General features: G+C 53.8%; 1 protein-coding gene across 2 annotated transcripts; it reads right to left on the minus strand.

Annotated features, from left to right (window-relative positions):
* Positions 1-3,536: 3,536 nt before the first annotated feature.
* Positions 3,537-8,758, minus strand: GHRL (ghrelin and obestatin prepropeptide). 2 transcript variants are annotated; one of them, XM_027586120.1, is made up of 5 exons: positions 8,681-8,758; positions 8,099-8,220; positions 7,755-7,868; positions 4,655-4,763; positions 3,537-3,689 (listed from the first exon to the last, which is right to left on the minus strand). In XM_027586120.1, exons 2-5 carry the CDS (start codon positions 8,204-8,206, stop codon positions 3,670-3,672), a joined length of 351 nt encoding a protein of 116 aa, XP_027441921.1. In that variant the 5' UTR covers positions 8,207-8,220; positions 8,681-8,758; the 3' UTR covers positions 3,537-3,669. The 2 variants fall into 2 exon arrangements, with proteins under 2 accessions (XP_027441921.1, XP_027441920.1); XM_027586119.1 differs by having other exon boundaries at positions 7,755-7,871.
* Between the last annotated feature and the right edge of the window lie 3,330 nt (positions 8,759-12,088).

Below are 12,088 nucleotides of genomic sequence, written 5' to 3' on the forward strand. Positions count from 1 at the left end.
GATGGTATATTTTCAGCAAAATCCCATCACTTTGTCTCTTCCATTCCTTCCCAGGTGAGCACGCAGTTGACTGCATCCGCTCGGTGATGGTCTCATTTGTAGCTAGAAATCTGCTGCTCTCGGCTTTTCTGGTGCTTCCATCTTTCTCTCTGTATTAAGCTTGGGACCGGTTACTAACTGTTTACCGTGAGCACTTTGATGTTTGTGTCACTGAGTTGTATAAAATCAGGGCACAGGGCCCCTGAGGTACACGGCGCTGGAACAGACTGCCCCCCCCCACCGACAGAGACAGTGCAGGTGTTCATCAGTGAGTGGCCGGCCCCCCAGTCACACTGAGCACTCATTAGTCAGTGATGGCCGGGGTGTATTCAGATTAAGCAGCTAGCTTGGCGTGGGTCTCCATTCTTAGGGTCGCACACTGTCACAGGAATTTCTGAGCACACACCTGTAAGTGTGTAATCAGTTAAATACACGCGCTGTACTGTGTACTAGGTATATTACGGAACACCGAAGTTTCTTACTAGAATTTTTTTCTCCAAGTATCTCACTCCCCACAGGGGTAAATATACCCTGTTTCAGAGAAACTTAAGTTAGTGGCATCATTAAATGAAGCATGGAGGTCTGGGTTTAAGAAAGCTGACATGGGGGGGCGCCTGGGTGGCTCGGTTAAGTGTCTGGCTTTTGATCTCCGCTCAGGTGCTGATCTCAGGGTTGAGTTCCAATCCCATATTGGGCTCCGTGCTGGGCAAGGAACCTACTTTAAAAAAACAAACAAAAAACTGACATGGGACCATGGTTGAAATGCTACATTTTTTCAAGTGTTTCCTTTGCTAAATTTTATTTCTCTCAGTCACCCCACTCCAGGTTGACCCAATGTATTATGAAGGAATATGAGAAAAGAAGCCCCTTGGGTCGTAGGGCAAGGGAAGCAGTGACAGAGGCACAGACCCAAGTATGGTAGCTCTGGATAGGAGTCCGCAACATATTTGCTGTGTAACTTTGGAAAGTTACTTAATTTCTCTGAACTTCACTTTCCTCCCTCTTCAGTGGGCTTGTTGTGGAAGTTACCTGAAACTACACAGATTACATGTCTGTTGTGGAATAGTGTCCGGTGCACATCAGGAACGCGGTGGTTAGAATAATCGAATGCCTCCTACGTGCCTGGTGTCCATGTTCAGTCTTGACAGTAACCCAGGGAGGTAGGTGTTTTACGTGTGAGGAGCCTGAGAAGTTCAGTGTCTTGGTAGGGAATTCACATTTGGGTCTGAGTCTGAAGCTCCTAGCTTTCTATCCCATCATGCTCCCTGGCCCAGGTGAGAGTACCTGGGTGAGAGTGGGTGCTCAGCATCTATTTCTTACAGGAATGACCCAGGCAAGTCGGAGAGAATGCTGGTGAGTCCTTTGAGAGAGAGGAATAAGTCCTTGTCTTTGCTGGGGGAAGCATCAGGTGACCAGCATTCCCCTCAGGGCCTGTCACCCATCCTGTCCGGAGCCCAGTATGTGCCTGCTACTTCACTGGGTCTCGAGCTGGCTCCCTAAATCACTTTGACCACACGTGGGCCTTGGATCCTCCTCTGGCTATTGAGAAGTGGGCTGTGGGCCTGGTTAGTGATGATCAGAGTTGCAGCCCTACCAAGCGATAGAGCTGGGCTGTGGCTAAGCTCCAGGATGGCGTGCTGGTCTCTGCATCAGTGCCGGGTGCTGGCCATCTGGGGGCTGAGGAAGGTCCTTTCCCTCCACTTCTGCCTTTCTCCCTCTTCCCTCCCTTCCCCCACTTAGTTCACCTGTTCTCCAGTACCTTACATTCTTTAAATGGTTAATAAGACCTTTCAGTGTTACAGCTGAGGCTTAGAGGTAGATGCTTTCAGAAGCAAGGGCTTGGTGAGTCAAGTCCGAGTGTGGTCATACAGGCGGTGTATAGACATCTGAGATGCAGGTGCGTGTGGGGGGGCAGACACAAGGGATGGAAGTCTGGTTGACAGCGAGGCTGGGGCTAGAAAAATGGGGGAAGGTGAGTGAGAGAATGTTTTCTCAGTTTTGTTGAGGGTGTCACCTGGCCAGGTCTGAATTTTCTGTTTCCTATGGGAATTGGTACCTGTTCCATGCCAGGCAGCTAATCCAGTTCTGCCCTGTGCTGCCTGAATTGAGTAGGATACAGTTGCCTCTCAGCCACTTCAAATAAGCCATTTATTAGCCTGCGGATCTTGTTAAAATGCAGATCCTGCTATAGTAGGGTCAGGCTGGGGCCCAAGATTCTGCATTTCTTTCTTTCTTTCTTTTTTTAAGATTCATTTATTTGAGACCGAGAGAGTGGGTGTGGGGGGAGGGGCAGGGGTGGAGCAAGAATCCTGAAGCAGACGCCCCGCTGAGTGCGGAGCTACACAGGGCTCGATCTCCCCACCCCTACACCACTACCTGAGCCGAAACCAAGAGTTGGCCTCTTAACCGACTCAGCCACCCAGGCACCCCAAGATGCTGCATCTCTAAGAGATTCTCCAATGCTGGTGAGTTCCACGGTCCACATGGTGCTCTTTGCTGGGGGCTGGCGGCTGGTGGCTGGCGGCTGGCTGTCGGTGTGCCTGCCAAGTGTGATCAGTGGTTAGTGCCAGTGGGGGTGTGCCTCGAGTGCCAGGTGACCAGAATTTTACTCGAGAAGAGACATGGCTCCTATAGCCCTCTGACAGAGCCTTTTCCAGAGTGTGCGTGTAACCCCAACTCTGCTGAGGACTGGCCTATATATTTCTAATAGGTATTCACGTGTCTGGAGTGGCAGTGCTTATATTTGGAGCCTCCTTAGTCTTTGATGTTTTCTTTTTTCTCCTTAGTGATTCACCCATCATCTGTCATCACCAGTTTCTTGGCAACCGGTTCACACGTTTGTGCTCAAGTGTAAATCACTCATAACTGACCTTCCTCCCAGGAGGGCTGGTATCTTCAATGGAACTAAGTTGTGGACGTAAGGATCAAGGCTCAATTCAGTTGTGCGCTGGAGTTGGCAGTCTTTAGGGACACCTACCTGGTATCGATAAGTCACCAAGGCAGTGCCCAGCCTTGCCCACATGAGGTGGCATCTGCTTTGCCATGTCTTTTCAGTAGTGGACGAGGAGGAGGGAGAAGTGGTTATTTCAGCCTGGTCTAGCTGTGGCCGGTATATTTACGTATAACTTCAGACTCACGCTTTGGCATTCCCAGGATCCTGTTGTGATCGTGCGTATCAGTTCAGTGGATGTTGGCTCTGATGATGTCACCTGAAGTTTGTTGGTCCAAAGTCCTTGCTGATGGTTACTAAGCTCCCATTGTAACTTCACTGTGCTCCGGAAGCTGTGATATTTACAAGAACTGTCTTCTTCCTCTCCCATGCCCTGCTCCCTTTCTTTCTTGGTTTCCTAAGCATGCATACCTGCCTTACTACATATCCTTCTTTTTTCTCTTCCCATTGACTGTAGTTAAAAAAAAAAAAAAAAATTTTTTTTTTTTTTTCAGTGTAATGTGAAGTTTGCATCTTTGGTGAAATAAATTTCTCCTTTAAACATTCAGCATACAGTTTGAATGTTTATTCACCTCTTAAACTAGTACCACTCAGAACTGGAGGGGTTGCAGAAACAGTGTAAAAGTGGGTGAGTGCTTCTAAGCTTGGGAGGACCACAGGCGGGCCAGTCTTGTGGATGATCACTCGTCTGCCAGGGCCTCTGAAAAGCAAGAGATCAAATCAAAATTCAGTGTCCGCCCTCCTGCCAGGGCCGTGGAAGATGGCTTTCCTTCCACAGTGGTGGTGTTGGAGGTGGTGTGTTGTAATGCTGGGGGAGGGTCAGGTATTGGCCTTGGGAGTGTGCACTGTGTGACTTGGGCTCATCACCTGAAAGCTGAGTGTTGGGTTCCTTATCTGTGCTGCTGCTTGAGTGCCCTGCTTCTGCCTACCTCACGTGGTGGGTGGGGATGCAGGGTGGGGCCATGTTGGTTAGGGAAGTGCTTTGTAGGTGGTCGTGTGCTTCCAAAGGCAGGCGTTTGCCCCAGGAACAGATTGGATGGTTTCTTTTTACACGGCAAGAAGGGAGTCACAACAAAACCTAGAAACCTTTGCTTAATTCTGATGGTAGCACTAATTCCTTTTGTTTGTGAAGTAAAGTTATCCAGTAAAAGTATCTCACAGTGGGCATTAGCTCCATTTTATGGTTAGGAAATTGGGGTTCCCTGGGGCCCCAGAGGTAGTTAATGTGCTAGTTCTTGGAACATAGAGCATTCTTGGAATACAAAGACTGTGCTCACACCTCTTCCGAGCCATTCAAGCCCACTCTCCGGCAGACATTTGGGAAAGGAATTAGAAGCTTTTTGAGATGGGGCGCCTGGGTGGCTCAGGTGGTTAAGCGTCTGCCTTCCGCTCAGGTCATGATCCCAGGGTCCTGGGATCGAGCCCCACATCAGGCTCCCTGCTCCGCGGGAAGCCTGCTTCTCCCTCTCCCACTCCCCCTGCTTGTGTTCCCTCAATCACTGTGTCTCTCTCTGTCAAATAAATAAATAAAATCTTAAAAAAAAAAAAAAAGCTTTTTGAGAGGCAGGAGTAGGGGAAGAAAACCTCTCTTTTTTCACCCATAGGCTGGGCTCCCATTTGGGACTCCAGGGAAGCTGAAGTGGCCTGACTGGGGCAGGGACTTACCGTTGGCCTCTTCCCAGAGGATGTCCTGAAGAAACTTCCCCAGTGCCTGGCTGTGCTGGTGGTACTGAGCCCCCAACAGCTTGATTCCGACATCAAAGGGGACGTCGAACTAGGAGGAGGGGCAGGGAAGACCCAGGAGGTGTCAGAGGTCACACCCTCCCAAACACACCTCTCTCCCAAAGGAGGCCCTGGGCTCTCAGGGTTTCAGCACGGGGCCGGGAGGGCGCAGGGCCTGGGGCTCAGCAGGCACCCTCGCGGGACAGCTCAGCCAGCTTACTCTGCCTTCTTAGGCCTGTTCTTCCTGCCCCTGCCATCTTGAGGAGACTTAGCTTGCACTCTTTCCTTCCCTCTAGTGAGGTTGCTCACAGAAGCTGTGGGGCTCCCCAGGTTGCTCCCACTTCCCCTTGTAATTTTGGAAGGCATAAGGTAGAGTCGCCAAGATAGAATTTCAGGGTCCGGTAAGGAAGGGCACTGGGGGAGACAGTGGGTCTCCCCAGTGTCATAGTGCTAGCCTGGGGGGTGGTCTCTGCCCCTCCACTGCCCCCACCCCCTTTCGCAGCTGTTCTTCTTGTCCTGGGCACAGGCCTTTCCTTGTTCCATGGAAAGTCAGATAAGAAGCTGACCTTTCCCTGGAAAGATGCTCTGAGCCAAGTGCTTTCTTCTTTCTGTGCCTCTGTCTCTTCCCTCCTACAGGGAGAGCACCCCATTTTCCCTGCTTTCTCAGCACTCTCGGAGATGGTTTATTGAAGCTTAGAGCTTTGGGAAAATGGGAAAGAGCTCTCTTTGCAGCCACATCATGGTTTTCACCCCTGGAGGGCAGACGGTATCTTTCCCTCTGTTCTTCCAGTAGCTGCCTCGGTACCTGGTACCTGCATGCTGGTCTTGCGATGTCTGAATGAGTCACTGAAGGAATCTTGGTGCTGGGAGGGGGCCTTCAGTCATTGGTCCTTCTGCCCCCTCTGCCCTCCCGGCAGGAAGCCTGGAGAGGTTGAGGACTTGCCCAAGGCTGCAGGGGGTTGGCGGCCAGGGACTAGACTGCAGGACTTCCATCTGCCCGCCTGGGAACCTCTTCTGGTCTTGGGCCCCTCCATCCGCTAGGCCTGGCCGAGGCCTTGCCTCCATGCTGGGGACAGTCCCCCAGGCCCCTCAGCCCGGCCGGTACCACTATCGTTCCCATTTCACACGTGAGCAAATGTGCTCCGAGAGGTTATGGAGAGAACAAATAGCTCCTTGTTCCCTTTCATTTACCTTCTTCCTGGTCTCCATGGGGAAGGTGGAGGGAGTGGGGAATGACCTGGCTGGGTTTTGAGGGAACTCCGGCCCTTTGGTTCCCTTCCAAGGAGCAAGGGCTCCTTTTTCTCACCTGGGGCTGGCCTGCATAGACTTATCGGGAACCACGTGAGCCCCAATCTGGGGTCCTGCTGGCTGCTCCAGCACCCTGGAACTGAGCGGCAGGGGCAGGGGACAGGCAGCCTGGCAACTCCTGGGGCAGAGGTTTGCTTCTGGGGACTTGAAAAGGCCCGTTTGGCCCCAGTGCCTCATCCGTTCAGTCGGGGATGGGGCCGGGGGGGAAGGGATAGGACTTGGTCTCAGAAGTCTTCCAGCTCTGGAAGTCGATTTCAGGAGGACCACGTCTGGGGGAAGGTGGAGGGCCCAAGGGGGGAGAGGTGGAACCCCAGTGCCGGAGGAGCTTAGGCAGTGTGTCCAGAGCCCTGCAGCCAGGGGGGTGGGCCTTCCTGCCTCTGGCAGCCCCCGTGGCTCCCAGACAGCTCAGGCTTCGGGTTCTAGTGGAGGTGGTGCGGGCCGTGTCCTCCGAGGCCGACCTTCCTGGGAACTGGAAACTTCTGGTTGTCCCAGCCCCGCCTTGAGTCAGCAAGCTCCCGAAACCCCTTCCCTGTCTGGGCAGACTGAGAGCTATCCCGGCTGGGGTGAGTGCCGGCCGGCTGGGGCTGGAGCTCACCAGGCAATTCCCTGGTTTTAGTTTGAGGATTTGCAGGTATCGAATGGGAATGTGGTGGGCCGGGGATCTCACATATGGTGGGGGATGCATCCAAGGACACCCCTAGGTTCTGGTGAGCGTCAGAGAGAGTGTGGGTTGATAGGAGAGGCTGGTGGGTAGGGAGCGAGGCCAAGGCAGGATGCACTTCAGCTTCTCAGGCCAGAAGAGACAAGTGGGGGTGCTCTTGGTGCAGGCCAGTGAGGCCAGTGAGGGGAAGGTGGGGCTCGGGAGCTGGAGTCAGCCCTGACCTCGGGCCCCACCCCTGCCACACACTGTGGCACCTCAGGCACGTGAGTTCATCTGTCTGAACGTCTGTTCCTCATCTATAAAATGTCAGACCTACTTACTGCACAGCTTGTTCTAGAGACTAAATGGTGTACGATAAGGGTGAGACAGTGTGTAAGTGCAGTCTCGGCCCAGGGCACAAGCAATACAGCGATCACCGTTAGTCAGTACTCCCCTGGGGGAATTCTGGTGTCACCGCATGGAGACGTCTGTCGTCAGAGCCATTCCCTGAACCACAGCCCGCCTTCCAGGAAGTCCCTTCACCCCCGCTCTGTCCTCATCTCCCCCTTTATTCCCAGACATTCTCCTTGCCCCGTGCAAGGTTTGTAGGAGCCCACACAAGCCCGGTTGATCCTGTCTTTGTCTGCAGATGGGGATGGTGAGTGGCTGCCGGGCTACCACTGTCTGGCCTGACAGGGTGCCGTCCAGGTACACTCCTGCCCCGGGTGAGGTCGGAGATGCCCCTGGGTCAACCAGACCATTTTCTGTGGGGAAACATCCTCAGCCTGTGACCAGCTGATTATTCCTCGGCTGTCTGTCTCTTGGCACCATGTTTGCTGACTCTCTTTTGAAATCAGCTGGTGTCGGCTAGCACCCCTCTTTCTCCTTGGCTCCTGGTCCTGTCCCATTCTGTTGTAGCAAAGTTACTTCGCTTAGACATTTGCCTCTTGATGGATGAAGACCTGGTAGAGCCCAGTTTGGAGTCAACTCTTTTCATACTATTTTACATTTCTTAAGTAGTCGGTAAGTGGGTCCCTGTTCCTAGCCTGCGCCCCCCGCCCCGCCACAAAAGCATAGAACTGCCGTGGAACCAACCTGGATCTCCAGCTCATCCTCTGCCCCTTCCACTTGAGCTGTGTCTTCTGGGCGGAGTGAACCTTCGAGAGCTCGGGGCTGCAGCTTGGCTGGTGGCTTCTTGGACTCCTTTCTCTGCTAGAAAGAGGTATTCTCTCAGGTCCCTAAGCCCCCTTACACTTGCAGAAGCAGAGCGAGGTGTGAAGCCCTGGTCAGACCCAGAGTTGTCCTGTGCGCTCTCGGAGAAAGCTGAAGCCCAGAGAGTTTGAGCCACTGCCCAGGTCACACAGCTGTGGCTGCTACATGGCAAGGTGGGAACGAGATACCCCAGCCTGAATGGGGGGCTTTGTGCGGAGACGTTTTACCTGGGCTTTCTGGTGTTCGGGGCTCAGGAAGCTGGACCCCGCCATGGCCAAGTCCATCCAGAGCACAGTGAAGAGCAGCAGGCTGCACAGGGTCCCCGGGGAGGGCATGGTGTCCGATGGGCCTGGAGGAGAGAGGGTCTCCAGGCATTGTGCCTTCCTGTCTCTCCCTGTGCCCTGGACCTCGCCCAGCAGACAGGGTGAGGGGACTTGGACCTGGGATGTCACTGCTGAGTAGAAGCTCTTCCCACCCCTGCTAGAGGGGCTCCCCCTGCTTACCTCCCCCAGGTAGCGAATCCTATTCCTAGGCTGTGTGGCAGTGGGACCCCCCCCCCCCATATTTGTCCTGGGCCCCTAGGGGCTTGTGCCAGGTTTCTTCATGAAAGATCTTGAAGCTGAACCAGCAGGGTCCCCAGGATATATGGGGATTTGGGGGGTGCTCCAGCTGTCTCTGAGCAGCCGGGCTGCCCCATGTTGTGCAGTCCCCCCCACCCCTTTGTTCAGATGGGCCTGTGAATGGCCAGCAGTCAAAGTTAAACCCACAAAGCCACATCCAGAGAGTAGAGAGAGAGAGAGAGAGCCTACCTGGGGTTCCTGGTGGAGGCGGTGCCCGGGGGCTGTCTGGGCCTTATGTAGGGAGCCCTGTGTTTATTTTGAACTGGCAACTCGGTCCTGACTTCTCGTGGCTGCTTTACATTCCTCGGGAACTGAAGATGCTCGTGTGCCCTGGGTGGCAATCAACAGTGGAGGTCAAAAGCCCGGCCAGACTGCTGGGCTGCTTGGGCCGCTGCACGTGCTGCAGCTGTCGCCAGGTGTGGGCGGGAGGGAGGGGAGAGGCCGGGGGGCTGGGCCGGCTTGGCTGCCCTCCACTGCTCTGCTTGCCCCCTTCCGAAGCCGCCCGCCTTCCTGGATAGACCGGAGATGGTGGTTAGACTTGTGAGAGCTTTTCCAGCCTGGACCTGCTCTTCTCTGTGACTGATGTGCCAGCTCCCGCATGCCTCCAGCTCGTGGGGAGCCTGGCTCCTGTCATTCTGCTGCTGCCCCCAGCAGGGCAGTCCCGTGCTGGGAGGGGTGGCCGCTCAGGCTGCCGACCTGTCCCCTCTGAGGGGCAGGGGGGCGGATCGTCTCTGGCCATGGCTGTGCGTGTCATTTCTTCTGGGTGGTGCTCCCTGAGTCAGCTTCCTTGGTGTTCCTAACCCACGCGTTGGCTTGCCTCCCCTTTCCCCGGCTGGGTTCCCAGAGGGGACAGACTGGACCCGGCGGCAGAGGGCCGGTGGCCCGGGACTGGCGCCGGTGTCTACTCCTAAGTTGACAGGCCCCGGGGCAGGTCACCAGCAATCCCCCTTGCGCCAGGGTGGCTCCGCAAAGTGGTTTTACGGATGACCTGAGGTGATGGGTGTGAAAATCCTTTATAGCCTCTGAGGTATCCTGCACGGGACAGCCCCTTGTGTTCTGGGCCCGCAGGGCTTGCAAGCATATGCCACGGTCACGTGTTCTTGGAGGGAGAGTTCATTAACCTCCTGGGGGATTCCTTCCCAGTCTGCAGAGCCTCATCTAATTGGATGCCCAGGCAGTGACTCCCAAGGACTGAATGAATTGTCTGCCCAGAGACTCTAGCATTCCCGAGGAGGAACTCACCTCAAGCTGGGGCTGGGGCTGGGGGCTGGGAGATGGGAGCATGGGAAGCTCCATGCAAGAGGCAGATGGTGGAGATGGGAGGGAGGGCGCCCCTGCAAGCAGAGTGGTGGGAGCGAGGGTGAACAGAAGGCATGGGTGTAGAGCACTTGGGGCAACGATACGAAAGCTGGCTGCCTTGGGTGAGGGTGTCAATGGGGGAGGTCATCAGGAAGGGTCCAGAAGGCGGTTCAGGGTCAGGCTATGCACAGCCTTGAAGACTGCTAGCCCAAGGAGTTGGGGCTTTATCTGTGGGAGGGAGGCTCCTGAAGGTTCTTGGACAGAGGAGTGACAGAACTGTAGTAGAATACAAGAGTTGCAAAGACCTTGAAGAGCTGGGAGGCTGACCTTTGATTTCACTGGAAGGAGCCCTGAACACCAAAAAGGCCCCACTCTGCTCAGAGCCACACAGCCTTCCGTGGCAGTGCTGGCTTCCCAGCTTCCTGGCTGCCAGGTCGGTGCCTTCCCTGGTAGACCATCCCGATTCCACAGCAGACATGCTATTCCAGGAAAATCAGTCTGCTCTGAGTGGGGTGGGATTGGGGCAGGGGAGCCCATTAGGATATCGAGGCAGTAGACAGCGGACCATCAAATGACTGGCCACCTGACTTAGAGGGGGCACTGGACCCTTGTAGAGACTCAAGGGACAGTGGAGGGGCTGGACTAAGCCCCTTAGTAGGTGGGGGAGTAAGTACCTCCTGCTGGAAAGCAGCTCGCCAGTTTCCCAGGGGGCTGGAATTTCTCCTTTAGCCCCAGCAGAATGCAAGGGTGTCACCAGGAGACCTTTACCCTTGTTGGCCACCTGAGCTGAGCTTAGACCACTTGGCTCAAGGGTGTGGAGAGAGAGGGAGTTCTGGGAGAAACTTGCAGCTTTTTCAGAGCCCCTCCTCCTAAAGCAAAACAAAACAAAAACCTCCTCTCCCCCAAGCCAACTATGGTGACCAGGCACCTGCTGAGCCATGAAGCCTTCACTTAATCCTGACCCTGGAGTCATCTGAACACAGGAGCTGCCAGTGTTGATCTTAGATAAGGCCACCAGCCAGCAAACACCCCTGCTCGCTCTGTTATCTTTGGGGAACAGAGAGGTGGCCGGTGTGTTGGAAATGACCCTAACCACATACCACCGAGTCGAGGCTGGTTGGTGGAGGAAGGAACATCTGATGGATGCCAGAACCGTTGAGGAAGGAGCCAAGTGGCACCCAGAACTTTCCTCACTGCCCACTCACAGTTGTGGGAGCAGGGGCAAGCGTGGGGTGGGGAACGCACGGACATTGGAATCAAGGGGAGCTTGGAGGAAGATCGTGTGACTCCAGGAGGTGGGGGGGGGGAACTAACTTTCCCCAGGCTTATTTTCCTCCTCATCCCTTTCACATGTGGGTAATACCAAGGCTGGTTTGGCATCCCCCCCCCGCCCCCCATCCTGTGTCTTTCTCAGAGCTTAGCGGGTGCTTGGTGCATATGCTTCCTCTGGGTTGCTTGCTGGTTGGTGATTTCCTTCCCATGGTAGGGCCTTGAGGGCCTGCCTTAAGAATGGATGAGAAACACTCACCATCTCTGAATTAATTGCTATATGTAAATGGTGTCTGAGAACAAATTTATCTTTATACACTTCTATCACTTCTACTGAATTAATTGGCTTGGGTAGCACTGTTTTCATCAATTGGCCAACCCTCTGTCTGAATGAGGCAGATTTTGGGGTTGTAGAAAGAGGTTTTTGTTTTTTGGTGATAGGGTTGCAGATAGGGTATTTTTTGGTGGGTTTTTTTTTTTTTTTTTTGGTGGGGTTTCTTTTTTGTTCTGGCTTCCATAACTTTTGGATCAGCATTGTTCAACAGAAATAATCACGCCAGCCTCAAGGAGCCTCATAAGTAATTTTAAATTTCCTAGGAGTCATATTAAAAAATGTAAAATCAGGTGAAATCAATTTTAATATACTTTATTTAATATATCCAAAATATCAGTTTGACGTGTAATCAATACCAAAATGATTAATGAGATATTAGACACTTTTTTTTTAAAGATTTTTATTTATTTGAGAGAGAGAGAATGAGAGATAGCACAAGAGGGAAGAGGGTCAGAGGGAGAAGCAGACTCCCCGCTGAGCAGGGAGCCCGATGCGGGACTCGATCCCGGGACTCCAGGACCATGACCTGAGCCGAAGGCAGTCGGTTAACCAACTGAGCCACCCAGGTGCCCTGGCACTGGTTTTCTTTTTACTGAGTCTTCAAAATTCAGGGCACCTTACATTTTCCAGCACAGCTCTGGTGTGCTGGAAACCACACACGTGCTTAGTAGCTGCATGTGGCTCATGGCTACTGC

This window comes from Zalophus californianus, chromosome 1, assembly GCF_009762305.2.
Source record: "Zalophus californianus isolate mZalCal1 chromosome 1, mZalCal1.pri.v2, whole genome shotgun sequence".
Classification (NCBI taxonomy): Eukaryota; Metazoa; Chordata; class Mammalia; order Carnivora; family Otariidae; genus Zalophus; species Zalophus californianus.